Consider the following 20,768-nt stretch of genomic DNA (forward strand, 5'->3'; position numbering starts at 1 on the left):
ATGTCCAGATCTCGCAACTGGGGCTCCAGCACGCCTTTGCTGGAGGAAGCCCATTATTATGCTTGATCGCCTAGTCAGCCAGATGTTTACACTGTGGGCACAATTATTAGGCAAGTTGTATTTTGGAGGATTACTTTTCTTATTGAACAAGCGCTCTCTTGTCGAGCCAAAATGTTAATCAACCTTAAACCTAAATATTTAAGAAAGTAAAAGTGAGGTTTTGGCTTTCTTCGGAGAATAGATATGTGTGCACAATTATTGGGCAACTATTAGTGTGCAGAATTATTATGCAACTAAATGAAAAATGAAAATTTGCCCATCTCATTTATTTGCAACTCAAAATGTAGAAATAAACATTTCTGACATTTCAGTTAAATCTCTTTTTTTGGCCCATTTTGCTTGAGGAAAAGAAGTTGCCTAATAATTATGCACACCTTGATATAGGGTGCATAATCCTTAGGCAAAGATCACGTGAAGTGTTATCACCACTTTACAATGCCTTGGAATACTGCATCCAGTTTTGGTCACCATGATGTAAAAAAGATGTTGAGACTCTAGAAAGAGTACAGAGAAGAGCAACAAAGATGATTAGGGGACTGGAGGCTAAAACATGTAAGGACTGGTTGCTGGAATTGGGCATGTCTAGTTTAATGAAGAGAAGGACGAGGGGTGACATGATAGCAATGTTCCAATATCTCAGGGGTTGCCACAAAGAAGAGGTAGTCAAGCTATTCTCCAAAGCGCCTGAAGGCAGGACAAGAAGCAATGGATGGAAACTAATGAAAGAGAGAAGCAACCTAGAACGAAGAAGAAATTTCCTGACAGTTAGAACAATTAATCAGTGGAACAACCTGCCTCCAGAAGCTGTAAATGCTCCAACACTGGAGGTTTTTAAGAAGAGATTGGATAGCCATTTGTCTGAAATGGTACAGGGTTTCCTGCCTGAGCAGAGGGTTGGATTAGATTACCTCTAAGGTCCCTTCCAACTTTATTATTATTATTATTATTATTATTATTATTATTATTATTATTATTATTATTATTATTATTATTATTATTATTATTATTTTTTATTATTATTATTATTATTATTATTATTATTATTATTATTATTATTATTATTATTATTATTCTCCCTCATTACACAAATACACATAACCTGATACGCTTATATCCACTAATCCAGTGGTTCTCAACCTTTTTAATGCCGTGACCCCCAACCGGTCATAAGTCGAGGACTAAACCGGTCGTAAGTCGAGGACTACCCAACCGGTCGTAAGTCGAGGACTTTCCCTGCCCGGGAGTGCCGTGCATGCGTGGTTCCGCCCCCTGCGCCGGCCGAGGCGTAGCTGGCAAGTGGCAGAGATGGAGCAGGCCGACCACCAGCTGGCCCAGCTCAAGGGAGGTAAGGCACCCGCCGGAAAAGGGGAAAAAAATGGCGGACAGCCTTGCTTGGCGACCCCCGTGAAATGGTCGATCGACCCCAAATGGGGTCCTGACCCATAGGTTGAGAACCACTGCACTAATCATTCAGGTCTATACAGCTTGGAGGTGGAAAATATGCATGAAAATGATGATATGGTCAAAATACTTGCCTAATAATTGTGTACACAGTGGAGACAGGATCAGGCATTTTTATCCACCTATTCAATCCTTCCCAAGGACCTGGGATAGGCAGATGCTGCTGTTCGTTGTTGCTTGTTTCAAGTAAAGCTGCCTTTTGCAATTGACTGGTGGTGATTTTTGTCAATGCTGGTGTTCAAGTGGCGCTCCAGTTATTTTGTGATTACACCCAAGGCATCTATTACCCCTTCCCCCAGTAGCCTCCCCCATGGCTTTCAGTCTGGCTTGCACCTGGAGATGGTATCACCATTTCACCTTCTCAATATCACCAGCAAGAAGACCATCCTCAATCCTAGCACTGAGGTAGATAGACTTAGCATGTTAGAATTCTCCCCACTTTGGTCCTCCACCTCTCCCAATCTGTGGAGCAACTCCCTTGGACTCCTTAGAGACTAGATGAGGGATGAGGAGTTTAGGTTCTTTGGGATACGACTGAAGTACAACTGCCCATAACCATCATTATTGGCTATGCTGGATAGACCATCAGCCAGCAAAAAAAAAAAAAAAGAAAGCCTTTTAAAATCGTCTCACTGAATTGTTTAGTTCTTCAAATCAATTAGAATACAAGTAGTCCTCAACTTATGACAACAATTGGAACCAGAATTTTGGTTGCTAAATGATGAGGTTGTTAAGAGAGTCATATGACCAGACCTGATTTTATGACCATTTTTACTGAAGTTGTTGAGCAAATCACTGCAGTTGTTAAGTGACTCACACAGTTAAGTGAATCTGGCTTCCCCAATTGACTTTGCTTGTTGGAAGCCAGCTGGGAATGTCGCAAATTGTGATCATGTAACCATAAGATGATGCAACCATTATAAATGCGAGTTGGTTGTCAAGTGCCCAAATTGTGATCATGTGACCATGGATATAGGGTGATGGTCATAACTTCAAGGATGACTCACGGTATAACTCACTTTCCCTGAGGTCACTGAACTGTTGTTAAATGAATGGTTGTAAGTCCAGGGCCACCTATATCTTGAAAAATAATTGGACTATTTTTCTTATGCAAAATTTCTTTATTAGAATTCCTGGAACTCTTCTGTAGGCAACTAGCCCAAGGCTGTATGGTGGCAAGGAGCTGAAAATGCAAGGGGCAAGAGAGTTCATCTGTCTAGGATACAGATGGAAAGAGCTGGCCTTGAACTGCTAAAATGAATGGAACTTGTAAACATAAAAAAGCAGGGTGAAGGTAAAGTGGAGAAGAGTTTGTGTGAATAATTCATTTCACTCTAATAGTCTGTGGATGAATAACCTAGACAACAAAGAAACTACAAGAAACCTGGGTGAAAGAGGCTGTTGAAATACACTGCTGATTGCATTTTGCAATTAATGGGTAAGTAATAACCTTACCTTTAGGAAAGGGTCAGAATTTATGATGGAAATTCTTTGTGAGCAGGCTTAAAACGATTGGCAGACTAATGGTTTATTGTTATTTCTTTTTCTAAGGAAAACCAATAGAAGATTGGAAAATGGTCAGTAAGCAGGCAGTGAGGAAAAAATCATGGATGAATCACAATTTCTATACAAGGGCTAAAAAAGAAGTAGGTCAATCCACTTAAGTGTTGAAAAAGTTAAAATGAAATGAAAAATATTATTGATTTGCCTAGCATCAGATAGAGCAGTTCAGGGATACATATTTAGCTTAAAATACTAAATTACTATATTAACATGAATGGGCAAATCTGTCATGTCTACTTTTGTTCAGATTCTCATGTTTATAGTCTTAGTTTCATTCCATTCTGGTTTTGCATCATTGGGCAATTTTTGTATATAGTTTTCAAATAGACACATTTTGTTATGTTATTATATTATGTGGAAAAATTATTCTTAAATCTTTCAGAGTTTTAGAGTCTTATCAGGTTAAATGTAAATGTATTCTACACATTCTTGTAGAATAAAAAATGTAATTTAAATGGAACAATTCCTTGGATCAACTTAATGATCATATAGATACATCCATGCAGTTTTCCTGATAACCACAGAAAATGACCACTTCATTGTCTACTCTACTGCTCTAGTATTCCCTGGAAGACTCCCACCTAAGTATTAACCCAGCTTTGAAGCAAAATTGACTGAGTGCTGCTGGCTATTTAAAGAATATGTAACTCTCAGCATGCAAATATATTAAATAGAACTTCTATTTTTAAACAAAATTAAGCAAAGCTTAATGTCAGTCACTAAACATAACAGATAGGTTGATTCCGGGGTCTTCAAACTTGGCCTTTTTATGACTTGTGGACTTCCAACTCCCAGAATTCCTCAGCCAGTGTGGCTGGCTGAGGAATTCTGGGAGTTGAAGTCCACAAGTCATAAAAGGGCCAAGTTTGAAGACCCCTGGGTTGATTAGAGTTTTTTTAATTATGATCCATCAAGTTATATTAAGATGGAAGAATCTGTATTGCTTTTTATTAGACCACTAAGGTCTAATCATTGGACAAGCTCAGTTATACTAAGCTTTATGATATGTGATATGTTCCAATCAAGGGTAGAAGTCATTTACCGTACACAGCCACTCCTGAGTTTCCTTCCAAGAATGCTTTCTCAGAGTGGTTGGAAAGGCTACAGTTGCTGCTATTATTAGATTATGGTAATTAGAAACCCTTATTGATTTGCTGAACATCATATAGGTGGTGGTATCCACTGGTTGCACCAGTAGGAGCAGGTCCAGGTCCACACAGCTAGGAAAAGCTTTCAAATAAATACATAGTCTTCAATTCCCAGAATTCTCTAGCCAGCTTGCTGGAGTTCCTAAGGTTGAAAAACATTGGGTTAGTCCAGTCCTGCCCCCTCCTTCTCTCTTCACAACAATCTTCTAATAATAAAATGCAAGGGGGTAGGGGAGAGGAAAAATGCCAAAATGCTGCCTAGAAAGAAGAGGTATGGATTTCCAGACAACATCTATGCTTGACCAAAGTCTCCCCAATCTTGGCAATGTCACTGCACGCCAAACTAGAAGAAAAGGATAAACATTATTTTGTTTTCAAAACAATAACATATATTAATGTAAAAGGAGAACTCTGTCTGATACTAAAGGAAGACAATGAAATTAGATGTTTCATAACTGTGTGGGCCCTTCTTATATTTTTTAAAAAATAAATAGCCCAAATAGATATTTGACCAGAGAAGAAAATTTGAATATCTGTTCTCAAAGAGGTACTAGTTTCTTGTGTAAATATATGGATGGATATATCAGTGGATTCTAATTTCTCATTGTTTCAATGCAAGTTTGTTAGATTCTGCTTTATTTCTGCACTAATATAGGTTTTAATGCATCTTTCTCCTAATATATAAAATTCTGTATCCACTTTGTCTAATTTTACCAAACTAATGCAATGTTTACCAAACAATTTTACCAAACTAATGCATGTCTATAGTTTGTTTACACCAAATGACAGTTATATCTATTTCTTCCATATTCTATTTTGCCCATATTTTGCACATATTCTATATTGGTGAAACTGTAATACAAAATTGGAATGCATTCGAATTTCAGTGTAATGGTTATTGTGCACATATTGGTGTGAAAGTGCAAAAGCAGTTAAGTTTGTATTAAATACAAACTAGTGTTTTTCCCACCTTTGCAATGCAAGCACAATTATTTTGTTGTAACTGGCTTGACATTTACTAAATGATGGTTTGTTGAATTAACCACAATTGCCATGTTCCTACATGTTAAGCCATAAATCATGGTTTCCAACACTATTGCATATCACCATAATGGCTTGCATCAGATACTATGTTAAACCAAAAATAAAGAAGCTACAAATTCAATTACGGTAGTTTTGTGCATATACGTTCAATGTCTTTTGGACAGCAACATTTTCAAGAATCCTTGCTGATGAATTTTAACTGATTTACAGTCTTCATTGCCAATCAGATCTCCCACTAGATGTTCCCCTATGATGAACATCTTTAATCATGGCTGTGAAAAATTGTACAGCAAATAAATCAGTAAAACCTTGAGAGATACATTTATAAAAAGCTTTCCTCAGTAAACCATGCTGTGCCATCCACAATTACATCTCACAGGCTTTTTATTTCATGTACTCTCCTGAATGTATGGAAGAAAACAGATAAAACAATCCTTTCAGAATTTTTAAAAAGCACAAAACCTACAGAGAAACAGAAATAGACAGAAATATATGGAGTACAAAGAAAATATAATGAACTAGCAAGCTCTATTTCCTGGAAAGACCTATAGTCTTGTAATTTTTACTCGTATGATCAATACTATGTCTGGCACTCCTGATGCAGTATTGTTTTCTGAGTCGCTGTCCAACTATCCCAGTTAATTCATACTCTCTTCTTTATTAACTAAGTATCCTATGTACACTACCAATATGTAGCCCAGTGAACAAACATGTTTTTCAAAATATCAGATCAAAGTTTCACTGTACTAAAGAGCTATATTAAATATATTTCTTGTCTCAATCTTCTTCCAAGGTCTGCACAATATAATGTCAAAAATAGAAAAGTTACAAGGAACTTGTCACAACAAAACATATATCTAATTAAACTCAAGATTCTGGATAATTAGTGATTAGTAATTGTAATCTTTAGCCATTTAATACAGTATGTGCATATTAGGCTTTCCATATGGCTAACTGTATATTGCAGAGACTGCTTGATAAAGAGAATCAGTAATATCAGACAAATGAAAAGGAATACATGAGGAAAGGGAAACCATAAAATTCTGTGAGCATGTTGAAAAATTGAAAGGTTGCACATGCAGATGATGCAACTGTTGGGTTATGGAGTGCAATTTGTTTAATCTAGGTGGGCTTGGCAAATAGAGAAAGATTATTATTGTCCTTCTGTGTAAATAATAAGATAGCGTGTGTGAATATTGGGGGGAGGGGAATTGTTTATATTTATAGGCAGGGCTTTTTTTCTCATAGAATGCCCAGAACGGAGTTCCGGCACCTTTTTTGGATGGAACCTTGTAGGTTAGGCAAGGCGGGTTGTATGACGTGTGTGATTTCCAGCACCTTTTTTTTTTTTTTTTAGAAAAAAAGCACTGTTTATAGGGAATGGAATCAAAGAACAAAACAAATAGATGAAAGAAGAGGGAATGAATGAAGAGGAAGACAGACAGATAGACAGACAGATTATAGACTATTTACTAGACAGGTGATATCTATCATTTATCTACTAGATAGATATGATAGATCGGGGTCACCAACCCCCAGGCTGCAGCCCACTACTGGCCTTAAGCAATTCAGAACTGGGCTGTGGATGTGGTGGGCAAGCGCTTGCGCGTGCCTGCACATCCCCACTTGTGCAAGCAGTAGGCGAGTGTGTGCAGATGTGCTCCATTTACTGAGTGGTGGGCGGAACCATCTTCTCTCCCCCTCACCAGGAACCATCTGCACAGAATGATTCCCTCTCTCCCCCCCCCCCTGGCCAGGCTGCAAAGTCAGAAAGGTTGGGGAACTCTGTGATAGATGATCATGAGCCATGGTGGTGCAGTGGTTAAAATGCAGTACTACAGGCTAAATTCTGCTGACTGCTAGCAGTTCGATCCTGACCGGCTCAAGGTTGATTCAACTTCTATCCTTCTGAGGTCGGTAAAATGGGGACCCAGATTGTTGGGGGGGCAATATGCCGACTCTGTAAACTACTTAAAGAGGGCTGTAAAGCACTGTGAAGCGGTATATAAGTCTAAGTACTATTGCTATTGCTAAGTAGATAATCTTTATTACAGCTACTAACCAAGATAATTACACCAATATAACAGAATTGATAAAAAGGAGTAATAAAATACAAGCACTAGAAGGTTAGATAGTGAGAATTAAATCACTAAATTATAAAATGAATTTAAGTAGATGGACTACCTAATTAAAATATGTGAAAAATATTATTATGTTCCATTGTCAAAAAAAGAAGGGGAAAACTGAAAAAGCCATGGTTGGAACTGAGATCATCACAAAGAGAGGTGGGAAGTTTAAAGAATAAGAGGATGTATAGGAGATGTAGGTCTTATGGCAATGTCCTATGGGTTTGTGGACAAGAGAAATGAATTGTTCTGCCATGGCACCATGAAATAAGGAACAAAGTCTGGCACAGCAATTATACTGGACTACTTTTCATAATCTCATCCTCTCCAGTAGTCTAGGCTTCATCTCCCAGTTCTCAACAATGGCAACAAAAGTCACCTGATCATTATAACAATCACCTGATAAGCCAATGTTTTGATAGTTATTGTAAAGATGCAATTGTATAAATCAGGATAAAAGTTTGTGTGTTTGAAGTGTATTCGCTGGCAGGGAGTAAAGCCTAAAGCACTTTCACCCCAGGTCCTCAGTGCCCCATATCAGGACTATGTCATTGCATGCTGACAACAAAGCATAGGATAGCCAGGGTGTTATGACATGGTCCTGTTATAGTTTTTGGTAGCATTTCTATAATTTATTCCATATGGCATCTCTGTCATGGCTTTTTAATCCTTCTGCTATTCTTCCTAATTTATTTTTAGACTCATGTGAGAACATTCAGTCCTGAGGCTTAAATATGTTCTCATGAGAAATGTGAACTGGATCTAACACTGCAAGCTTACTATAATCTAAAAATATTTCTGGGGCTGCTTCTACGTTCTTCCCCTTGAATGTGAACCCCTATGTAAATCAACCTATTCACCCAACTCAACCCCTCTTATTAAAGCTTGGTAAACTCTTATTTCTACTGATTTTAGTATGTTTCTTACATTCAGTACGGTAAATCTACTACCACGTTTACATCTACCACAAGAATCAATTTGAAGCTGGAAAGCAGAAGCTGCGGGAAACTACTTGAAGGTGCAATATCTTAAATAGCCATACGGTGGCGCGCCGCCTTAGTCCGAGGGTTTTTTTTTCTAGCCGCATACCCTCTTCTTTCCTTTTTCTTCATATAGATATATAAACTCCTATAATATTAGACTTTAGACTAGTGTTTATTTAACTTGTCAATTTAAGACGGATGGACTTAACTATCAGCATGCTGGCTGAGGAATTTGGGGCGTTGAAATCCACACGTTTTAAGTTGCTAATTTTGAAAAACATTGATTTAGAGCCAAGGTTGACTACCCCTGATTTAGACCTTCAAAGATTAAAAAATAAACTTTCTAATGTTTCACTTCAAGTAACAACGAAGTTTGAGGGAGGACAAATGTTGGTCACCATCACAATTTATTTAGCCATAGCTCCTCAGCAGGGCAACCAGATTAATCTTTTGCAGGAAAATACGCCACCTTTAGAGGAAAGCCTCCGTTAGCCAGTTTTGTGGACTTTTGGATTTCTTGGTAGATAATTTTCTTTGTAGCGTATTACTTCATCCCAAACTTGAGCTGAAGTTTATCTTCTAAACTGCTAGCTCTATAAAGCCCCAGCCTAACTCCTCCCATTTTCTTATCTCTGTGGTTTCCTCCCTTTGCACTACGACGATGCGTAGGGGCGTGTCTTCGCCCGGCCCCGCCCCTTCACCCGCACGTGGGTAGCAGAGCCAGCCGGGCGGTGGTGCTGAATCCGCCATGGACGGGCGAGGGCGAGGCGGCTCAGCCGCGGTGGCTGAAGAGGAGGAGGAAGAGGAGGAGGAGGAGGAGGAAGAGGGCGGCACGTTGGAGCAGCTGGCCAGACGGCAGCGGAAGGAGAAGCGGGGGCTGCAGGGTGAGGGTGGCGGCGGCGGCGGCAGAAATCTGGGTAGCGGGAGGAGGATAGCAGAAATAGTCTTAAAGCTTGCAGGGAAAACCTGTATCCCGAAGCGGACTACTGCGCTATGTTGGCAAGACACGCTGACCCAGGTTTTGCTCCATCCAGTTTTATGACACTGATAGCCTGCTTTTTGCCAGGGCATGGCAGGGTAGCAACTTCTAGATGTCCGTGGCTGGTTTCCAAAAACTAATAGGGTTGAATCAGGTTAGTATTTGGGATGAGAGTCCATAAGGAAACATCAGGGTTAGATGGGAACACGTCCAGGAAGAAGGCAGGGACAAAGCACACAAATGTTGCCAAGATGATTACATGGGCATGTCAAAAACTGAGCTCAATTTGAAGGAGATCTTATCTTGTTTGGTCCAGGAGCTTAAGTTGGTACATATAGCATTCCCTCTTCAATGTAGGAACAGGTAGGTAAGTTGGTCTGAGAGAACAAACAGCCCCCGCATCCTGTGAGCTTCCAGGGTTGAAGGGGCAGACGGCCTGAGGTCTCTCCAGACCTGCTCGACCACATTAATCATAATACCACTCTGGTTATAATCATCATGTACTGCACTAGGCTATAAACTAACTATGAGTGGATGCATAGTATGTATGCAGTTGTAATTGGCTTATTTGTGGTATGTTTGTCATGTAAGCAGAGGCACAGAGTTCTGTGTACCAAGGCTAAGGAGCTTTTGTGGGTTTTAGCTTCTTCATGAGATGCGTGGAGTGTTGTTATGAGTGAGAATGTGCAGGTGTATACTGTATATGAAGTCTCTGCATTGGGATTTGAGATGCCTCAGTGAGGAGCTTTACATCATCTCATAGCTTTTGACATAGTACTTGCAAAAACTAGAAGAAACTTCTGGATACTTCTGCATGTAGACATCTTGTACAGCACATCAACAACAGCAGCTTCCAACTATTACAACTGTGAATTGAACCAGCAGTGTGTGGGCAAAGCCAAGTGACATGGCTGCTTCACTTTTATAAGCAAAAGTGATGTGTTGCTTTGCAAAAAGGTTCTTGGGAGAATGTTTCCCCAGAGCATTTGTGAACATACAATGTATGTGTTGTACATGTATGTGCACATATCCACACAAAGCCCAAGCTGAAAAGGAAATGGTATAGAAAGTCTCAAGTGAAGCCATGTGAAAAACAACAGAAATGTATTGATTATAATACTAGCATCATCCTAACATGTAAAACCTCTAGTAGATAAATGTAAAAGGAACAGATGTCTTGATAAATCTGACATAAGGAAGGGCAATATTCAAAACCCAATAGAGCCTTTCAGATTTTCTGGATACAGATGAAAGTAGCCACATTTGGCGGTAGGACTCCAAATCAAAATTGCAGTGTGAAATGTAGGAAATATTTAGATGATGAAATATTACTAATTGCTTTAAATGTATTTTGTGTGTTTTTTAAAATAGCATCCTAAATTAACTTGATGCTGTCAGAACTGCAGTTTCAGGCGTTTTCTTGAGCTACTGCACCAGTATGACAGAACGGGGATCATAGAAACTCATGTTATTGCATCCTCAATTATCCTGCATTATCCCATACAGCTTGCTTCCATGCATGGCAGGGAGAGAATGATGACAGTGTTGCTGCTGCATGAACTTTCATGTTGTTCACATAACATGAGAAGCTGTCCTAAGCTGCAGGCCTTGCACATTGCAGTACTTGGAGCAAAAGTGACACCTTTATTTTAGTTTTGATTAATCAGATCTTCTATATAATATTTTTTTAAAAACTCTTTTGCACAACAAAAACTAGGAATAATACAAATTATTGGAAAAATGTAATATTTTATTTAGAACAAGATGTTACTTCTAATAGCAGCCCCTTCAATTCTACAATTTTCTGTTGATTATGCACCATTAAGTCACATTAAGTCACAGCAACCACATAGATAGATTTCATTATCGAACTGTCAGATAGCAGCCTGATCCTTCATGACTTCCAGTGTTGCTGGTATCTCTTTTCTTTTTTTCAACTTTAGTAGCAAGTTTAGTAGCTAAAGCAACTGTTGTAGCCAAAATTACATTTTTGTCTTCACAGGATAGGTGGAAAGAATCCAGATCAGGTCTTGTATGATGCACAACTACATGGACTTACAGTCTCACATGTCACATATTCACCAAAAAAACCCCTATTTTCCATCAAAACACAGGCACCTCAAACTAATGAGCTGAATTGTGTTCTGGCTACATAACTTCAAAGCTACACAATACAGTCTACTTTTAATCATGCATGTCAATTTCATTTGATTTTTGAAAATTAAAGAGTTTTGGGTCAGCATGGATTAAATTCCATTTTATGTTTTGAATTGTGTTAGTAGGAAGTAATGTAGTAGTAAGACACAGATAATTTTTCATTGTTTGGGAAGGATGTTTTCTGAAATTCAATTACCGCAATTTTATTTGATTTAATATTTATGTGTAAAATTATTTTTTTTGTTAAACTCAGATCATGAATAATAACACGAATAACGTAAGATGTTTTTCATTTGTCTCACCTGTTTTTGCTTCTATAGCCAAAATCCAAGGAATGAAAAATACTGTTCCAAAGAATGATAAAAAGAGAAGAAAACAGCTGCTGGATGATGTTGCCAAGCTAGAGTCTGAGTTAGAAGAGAAGCACAAAGAGGAACTAAAGAAGTTAAAGGAAACATTACCTGAACAGAATAAAGTATGTAGCATTTATTTTTGAGGTACTATGAGTTTGTTGTATTTTTAGTTACTAAAAATGTCTTGTGTTTTTAAAGTAAATATTGCTAAAGACTTTTTTTCATTCTGAAGATTGTCTTTTGAACTTATTTGCAAGCACTCTTTTTTCTTATAAATAAAACCAATGAGTGATTGTTGAGAAATACAGTTGGAGACCTTGCAATGATCTTGTATAAAATTCATATGAGTTTGGGGGAATAAGGTACTTTTTGTGGAAGAATGATCGTATAGTTCTAGAGCTCCTAGATGGAACCTCAAGGTTAGATGGAAGCAGTTATTGTTAGTAAAACATTCTGTGTCTCTAACTGAAAGGGAATGAGAGAATTGTCCATTGCAAGAAGGCAGCATCAGATATGGAGAAGGGTGCACATAGTCTCAGGAAGAAGATCTGGCAGAACCAGCCACTGCCTCACATAAGGCCAGGCTGGGTGCACTTTGTCAGTATTGGGAGGAAGGAAACTGTGAAGGACAGCTTAGATGGCAGAGCTTGTTGAGTCCAGAGCGATGGGGCCTTTGTCCTGTGGCACTGGGGTGGCTTGCTATGGCATGGGGTTTGAGGTGGCACTCAACAAGGGTGGCAGTGCTGGTGGTGCGGAGACTGAAGTATGAGAGCAGTGACATCAGGTTTAGACTGTTGAAGGACATGGGCCTCTATTTCAGCTTTAGCACCGCCACAGCTGGGTGGGAGATAGGCAGTGGGAGAGTTGAAGAGGAGGCAGTCCCTTACATATTGAGCCTCAGGGCTGGTTGGGTCTCAAGGTAGGAATGGTTTGGATCAGGGTAGATCCTTTACTAACAATCAGTGGGATTCAGTTAATGATGGTAACAGGGACTGCTGAGATTTCTGTTGCTAAGTGAAGCAGTCATGTAACATATTTTACGATTGCATTGTTTAACAGCCAAAATTGCAATCCCAATTACTGTTGTAACCTATATTTATTAGCCTTGTGACTATAGTTTTTCTTCTGATTATAGTAGGAACCTGATGCTACATGTTAATCAGGTGCATAGAATTTCTGATAGATAGGATTCTCTGGTTGGCTACTTGCCAGTAGAGAAAAGGTCTCAAACTAACTGATAAATGGAATTAGCATTGAATCATGTAAATGAATGATTACAGAGAATAATGGCTGCAGTAGAAACTGTATAAAATATCACGAGGCAGTGAAGGTTATGAAACTTTAAACATAGCTTCTGTCAAAACTGAAGGGTTGTAAGATATTCTTTTTTAAATATTTTAAGTAATTTTTATTTATTATTTAGGAATATTTGGCAAGTCTAAATATTGCAAAACTGGAGCTTGAGAGCAGAGAACAGAGCCAGCCTGCTAGAATATCAAAAGCACAGAAAAGGCGGGTAAGATTATTTCAAAATTAATTCATTAGACCAGGGGTGTCAAACTGCCGGTTGAAACCACGCCCACCCCATTGCCGACAATGGGGAAAAAGTTCCGATACATCGCGTAACGTCACGTGACGTTGTGAGTTTGACATGTCTGCATTAGACTGTGAGTAGGTTTTACAATCAAGTGCATGGTGTGATCATTAATGTGGTACTGCTGGAAGATTCTAGAACATGATTCCAGGTCAATAGAAGTCATAATCAGAATATTTTATGCAGAAAAAGATCAAACATGCACCTACGCACATCCATCCATCAAGTGTTATGTTATGTGAGGATTTTCAAAAATACTTTTTTTCAGTTTGCAAGCCAAATTATTTATCTTTTGGGAATAAGGGCTGCCTCCTTCCATATAATTCCATGCAGATTATTCTACAAGATACTAAATTTATGTAGAGACAAATATGCAATGGTTTCCCCAGAAACCAATGGTTTCACAATTAAAGAGAAAAATAGTATTCACAGAAATAATTAGGTAAAATTATGTGTGGGTTTGCCTGGATTTGTCCATCTGAAATTCAGATAGTCCTTGACTTACAGCCATTTGTTTAGCAATTGTTCAAAGTTACAGTGGCACTGATGTACAACCAGTCCTCCTGCTTAATGACTATTGTGGCATCCCCATAGTCACATGAACAAAATCTGAGTGCTGGGCAACTGGCATGCATTTATGACAGTTGCAGTGTTCTGGGGTTATGTGAATGCCATTTGCAACCTTCCCAGACAAGCAAAGTCAATGGGGCAAGACAGATTTGTTTAATGACCACATGATTCATTTAAATGCAGTGATTCACTTAATAATGATGGCCCAAACTCATAAAATGAAATGCAACTCACATAACAGCCATTTTGTTCAGCAGTGGAAATTCTGGTCCCAGTTGTAGTCATAAGTTGAGGACTACTTATAAAATAGATACTTTCCAATCTACGACTGCCATATTTAAGTGTTAGTGGTATGTGGGCAAGGATCTACTTTTTCCTGTTACTTCTTCCCATTATGCTATCCCTCGTTTTGTTCCAGATGATTTCCCATGCCTCCAGAGAGCTGTCTAGGGACTATAGGATGAAGGAGAGATTACTTCGATTTCAAAAGCATATTTCTACTAAACGTGATTCTGGATCCTATCAAATGTTTCTGATTTTTTTTTACATGAAGTAACAATAAGAGAACTCCTTACAAGCTGACCGCCAAAATCTGACAGCTTAACTTCTACAGCATTCTGCTTGTACTTTACTGGTGAAAATATACTAGCTTGCAAATAAATGCCACTGATTAATAACAAAAGAGAACATTATTATGAAACATGTTTAACATACCAAATTATATCATTAAAATCTCAGTGGATATTGTATTTTAAATGCTGTGAAATATTATTCTGAGATGAATAGTAAAGGACAGAAAATCGCAAAGGATAAATCTTCAGGCAAGCTATTTTGTTCTTCAGTTCAGCAAGCTGGACTTGAAAGCATATGAATCTGTCTTTTCATTTGAAGGTTTCTTTTGAAAAGCAGATTTTGTGCAACTAAATACCTTGATAAACGGTCTGTACAATATTGAGCATACAATGTTGTAACTTAGTATTTTGCTCATTTTATACAACTCTGTTAGCCAAACTGAATCCATATACCACTAAAATTCTTGTTGTCATGACCTTTAACTGGGGCAGAACAGTGCATCATTGGGCAACATTTTTGAACCAAGGTACCTTAGATGGACTAACTTTCAGAATATGTTCAAAATCTGGAAACCAAGACTCCTGAGGGAATGAAATTTGAAAAACCTATGGCTGTTTTAGTGTTGCTGCCTGCTGTTGCTGGGCTACTACTACAGTCATGTAATCTTCATTCTCAACATTCCATGTCAGTTTCCAAGCTAGTCTCGCAGTCCCTCACTTTCTCCCCACCCAGCAGCACTCACTTTCCTTTCTGCAAAGAAAGGAAGGAAGGAAGGAAGGGTTTTCCTTGCTCTCTGTCATATTCCCATAAGAAAATTCAATGGGGAAGCCATCAGGCAGTCAGAAGTTGCTCCTGCTTTTTGGCCTTCACTTAGTTATTTTGTTGCTCTGTTTAGGTAAGGAAATATCTCTGAAATGATAACCCAACAGGGTATGAATTTTCTAGTATAATATCATAAATATATGAGAAGGTTAAACACTGTAGGCTGTATTAAAATATGATATGGGCTAATGTAAAATTGCAGTGTTTTGTTGTGTTTAATCACAGGATAAAAAAGCAGTTCTGGAAAAGGAAAGAGAAGAAAGAATAGCAGAAGCTGAGATAGAAAATTTAACAGGTGCTAGGCACCTTGAAAGTCAGAAACTTGCAAATATTTTAGCCTTAAGGCAATTGGAAATTAAGCAAATCCCGTCTGATGGTCATTGCTTGTATAGAGCTATTGAAGATCAGCTCAAAGAGCTACAGAACTTGTGGACAGTTTCAACACTTAGAAGTCAGACTGCAGACTATATGAGAAGTCACATGGATGACTTTCTACCATTTCTGACAAACCCAAATACAGGAGATTTGTACAGCCAAGGTAAGTAAAAGTCTCCTAATATTTTTTTTTAAAAGTAATTATAGACAACATTAATTTAAATATGCTTCAGACCCTGAGCTGTGTTATATAAACTGCACAGCAGTGTTTTTCAAACTTGTCAATTTTAAGATGTGTGGACATCAACTTCCAGAATTCCCGAGCCAGCGTACAATCTATTATAAATATGCAGCTTAATATTCTGTCTTAATACGTTTATTGAGAGAGATATATAACAAGTGTTTATATTCTGCAAGCTTCCTTTAGCCATTCTTTTTTATCTTTAATTATTCCTTCTTTTCCCATTTTTTATGCTTTTTTTCATGCAGAGGAATTTGAAAAATACTGTTCTGATATATCAAACACTGCTTCATGGGGTGGTCAGTTAGAAGTAAGTATGACATGCTCTACTTTCTTATAAAATGTTTATGATATTATAGGAGAGATATTATAGAAAGCACTAATGAGTTGAATTTATATTTCTTCTCCAGGAAACTTGGAGATTAAGACCTATTAGATAAGCAGGCTGCTAAAATGATACAGTTTTTAGAATTTTCCAAGGACTTTAAAAGAAATAGGGAAAATTGTTAGGCAGTGAGGATTGTGATGAAAATAAAGAGCATTTTTCATATTGTTTCACAGAGACTTTTTGGAAACATATGTCATGTTTAGATACTTATTTTTCACTTGTTTGCTAAGGTCTTACATAGCCTATAGAAATAATACAGCTAGTCTTCAGTTAAAGATGTAATTTGGATCAAAATTTATGTCACTAAACAATTCAGTTATAGAGTGATTGCACTGCTTAGCAATGGCAATCCCAGCACTTCCTGTTGCCATTGTTGGATAGTGCCAATAACCAAGAAGAACATGCTTTTCCCCAAAGGGCTGTAAAAAGTTCACAGCCCCCAAAATTTAAGAGACGGGCTTACTCATTCATTCACTCTCAGTTTACATACAATGCCAGTGTTCTAGCTCTCTGACTAATTAAGCTACATTCTGGCATTTTCAGGAACATGCCGACATTCAGAGACAGCCTCATGCTATCCAGGCCATTAGATTACAAAAGCAACCAGTTGTCGCTTTTGTATGTGTGTGTGTGTGTAGGAAAGTATGTGGGGGTGTGCAGTGCTTTTTTTGTAAAAAAAAAAAAAAAAAAAAGGTGCCGGAACTCACACACGTCATACAACCCGCCTTGCCTACCCTACAAGGTTCCATCCATGGGCGTTCTGTGACAAAAAAAAAAAGCCCTGGGGGTGTGTAGGAAAAAGGCAGATAAGAAAAAGCAAACAGATGGAGGAAACACCATAATTTGAGACTGACAACTATTACAGGCAGGCAAGAAGGCTAACAGCCAACTGTCTGGACCACAAGCTAGGCTAAGCAGCATATCTGGTGGAATTCCTGCCTGGAACTCGTCTTAGGAGCTCAGCTAGTGTTCAAAAGCAATACTGCTTATGAACAGAGCTTGGAGCTTGGCCTGGAACTCACCAGCAACCAGAAAAGGAGCATCCACCCTGAAGCAGCGCTTCATCCCAATCAGTGCAAGAACATTTGGAGGGAGGCAAAAGTTGTATACCATTTTACATACTTTGTTTAGACTGAATATTAAAGGACTGAGTATTAAAGATGTACTTATGTGGCAACATCAACTTGCAAGGCCTAGGAGGGTGGAGTTGACCCAGAACAATAGCCTGTTTTGGGGGAAGGTATATATCACAATAAAGTACTGTGTACAGATCTGCTGCTCTGGGGTGTGTCCAGTCTTTGGAAAGCAAAGAGCCTTGAAACTTTTAAGATGTGCGGACATCAACTTCCAGAATTCTTGAGCCAGCGTACAACTATCTATTATAAATATGCAACCTCAATTACAGATCTTTGTGACCCATTTCACCACCAGAAGTTGATACCGAGGAGTTAAGAAGATCTCCTCAAACATTTTGATAAAGATATAGGAAATTGCAGTTGGACAAGGAAGCTGGGAAATTCAATGGGGTTGCCTAGCAGATGCATAAATACCATAGTATTCCATAGACCAGAAACAGGTTAATCTAAAGATAAGTCTTTTCTTTTAATTAGGAATATTTAAATAACTGGAGCTAGTAGAATTATGCATTGTGTATGCTTTTGTAGAAAAATCTTTTGTAAAGAATACTAAAGTGAAAAAGATAAGATTAAAATGTAAATTAAGATATAGTTTTGCTTTACAGCTAAGAGCTTTATCACATATCTTGCAAACACCAATTGAAGTAATTCAGATGGATTCCCCTCCTATTATTGTTGGTGAAGAATACAGTAGGAAACCACTAATACTTGTGTGAGTAAATACTTTAAACTTGAACTTCAAAACAATTTTTGTTTGGTTGCTTTACACTTGAATTACAATTAAGAAATGAACTGCAAATTATAAAACCACATAGCTCTAATTTGGCACCTTTTTCAGAGTTTAGAAACACATGCAGAGATTTAATATTGGCCTTCAAACTTGTAGGTTGTGCTCACCAATAACATTATGTTTTTGATAATATAAAGTAATAGAAATCAGTAGGTTGCTACCTGTTTTCTTAAAAAGAAAACAACCCAAGAATAAAATGTCTACTTTCTTACAGAAAATGAACTCAGTTTAAGAAAAGAGAATAATGATTTAAGTAATGTCTTTCAGTTTGTGTACTAATAAATAACTTTCAGTAACAAAACCTGAATTTGCTCATTCTATTTATTAACTTACTCTTAAAGTGAACTTTTTAAATTTAAAATAAATTCATGAATTTATCTTAGAACACAACTCTGAACAGCCATGCAATCTTTTAAATAAATAACAATGTGGTAACTTATATCAAGTGTGCATGTGCTATTTTAATTTGGTGGAAGTCCTTGTATTTTTCACATATGTTTTTCTTCTAGGTATATGAGACATGCGTATGGATTAGGAGAACATTATAATTCTGTAAAAACTCTGTTGGAGAACACTGCAGAAAATGAAAGCTAATACACAGGTCATCAGAAGACATGAATGATGGCTACAATTTTACTAAGTGTCTCTATATAGGTCTTAAAATGAATTCTCAATTCTTTAATAAGGCATACAGGGTTATACAAACACACACATATATGGTATGTGTGTCTGTATATATGAGATCTGTTATCAGCACTATTCAGTTTAAATCATGTTTTTTAAAAAAAATTCTGACGTGTTTCTAATGTCTCTCATAATAAATTGTGGATTATATTTCCTTTTGTTTGCTTTACTTCTTTCATTTTAACAGGAAAGCCAGTGTACAGAATACATACATGCACAGACATGCAATATTGCATTGTAGTTCAGTTGTTATGGATACCAATCATGAAATAATTATAAAAGCAACTGACATGGACCGTCTGAAATTGCTGAGCTGTTATAATATTTTTCAAGATGATTTGTTCTGAGTATTGAATCCCCTTTACTGAAATACTCATATTGATTTTATTTTGGGTTGTGGCAGAAGAGTACCTGATTCTGAAATGCAGAAACCTTCATCTCTGATCATTAAAGTATAGGAAGCAGTCTTACCTTATTGATTCCTCTAGCTCAGTTTACAGTAATAGTAATCAATGTAAAGAGATACTTCGCCAACTCACCTTGGAATTGCCAGGAATCTTTCACAGACAAAGCACATGCTTTTCCAATAAATTAGAATATTTCCTTTTTAAAGCAGATAATTCTTTCTTATATAACATGCTTATAGAATAGCTGTAGAAAACTCATTGTGTTAATACCTATTTTAGATAGCTATTAAAAACCTTTGGTCTGGAAAACTATCCAGCTTAAAATGAAGTAGTGCCTCCATGTGGGTATTTTAATTATCCCATTATTTTGAAAACCGGAAAGGTGGATTGTAATATTGCTATAGGATACATATCGCCCACAATGATATATTTCAAGAATATATTTCCCTTGTAAATATATTCATGTAATTCATGAATATACTATGATCCTGCAGGCCATTTCATATATGAGGTAATAATGAGAGTATATAAAACTTCAGTTAAATTATTTTAATCTTTCATTGGGATGTGCTGCTTTATACATCATTTAAAACAAGGGTGTCAAACTTGCAACGTCACGTGATGTGTTGCAATGTATTGCGACTTTTTTTTCATTGCCGGCAATGGAGTGGGCGCGGTTTCAGCATGAGACATCTGGCTTGCGGGCTGGCAGTTTGACACCCCCGATTTAAAATATTCTTATAATTAAATTTGTTCATAGTAAGTCTGACTTTCAGAATGAACACTTTTTTGTTCACTCATATTGTATCTAGTATGTGCTAATACCCGAGAAGTAGATAGAATTTTATTTGTGACCTACTGAGAGTTTATATAGATACACTGTTTGATTTAAAAAACCCTTAATTTTTGAAAGGCTTTGGTCTGCATTTCTTGGAAAAAAAGGAAAAATACTATTACTATGATAAACATTACTGGCATCTGAAGTGTGAAACAGTATAACTGAAAACATAAATACTGTGGTGGTAATGTTATTTTGAACCTTATTCCCATTTCCATCCATTTGAACTGAATTTGACGAGTGTAAACTGCTTCCTGCCATTTTTAATGAAAGTTCAAGTGGTTTTCAGAACTGATCCATATTTAGAAACAGGCATATTTTTTTTGCTATGAGTATATATACGGTGGATATTTCATTTCTTAAATGTTATACATCCTTTCCATACGAACTTTTTATTGTCCATTTGGGAATGGCCCCCTTCAAGCTATTTTCTCAGCTTACAATATGCTGTGGTTAGTGTTTTTTTTTTTTTTTTT

At 37.4% G+C, this 20,768-nt stretch overlaps 1 protein-coding gene across 2 annotated transcripts; it reads left to right on the forward strand.

The window, feature by feature from the left end:
* The first annotated feature begins 9,320 nt into the window (after positions 1 to 9,320).
* OTUD6B (OTU domain containing 6B) lies at positions 9,321 to 19,197 on the forward strand. Of its 2 annotated transcripts, none has more exons than XM_029283742.1 (7): positions 9,321 to 9,518; positions 11,842 to 11,996; positions 13,298 to 13,390; positions 15,659 to 15,971; positions 16,298 to 16,359; positions 18,179 to 18,285; positions 18,873 to 19,197. In XM_029283742.1, exons 2-7 carry the CDS (start codon positions 11,856 to 11,858, stop codon positions 18,955 to 18,957), a joined length of 801 nt encoding a protein of 266 aa, XP_029139575.1. In that variant the 5' UTR covers positions 9,321 to 9,518; positions 11,842 to 11,855; the 3' UTR covers positions 18,958 to 19,197. The 2 variants fall into 2 exon arrangements, with proteins under 2 accessions (XP_029139575.1, XP_015669473.1); XM_015813987.2 differs by lacking the exon at positions 9,321 to 9,518 and adding an exon at positions 9,629 to 9,727.
* The last annotated feature ends 1,571 nt before the right edge of the window (positions 19,198 to 20,768 follow it).

Source organism: Protobothrops mucrosquamatus, unplaced genomic scaffold (assembly GCF_001527695.2).
Source record: "Protobothrops mucrosquamatus isolate PMUCROS unplaced genomic scaffold, P.Mucros_1.0 scaffold211, whole genome shotgun sequence".
Classification (NCBI taxonomy): domain Eukaryota; kingdom Metazoa; phylum Chordata; class Lepidosauria; order Squamata; family Viperidae; genus Protobothrops; species Protobothrops mucrosquamatus.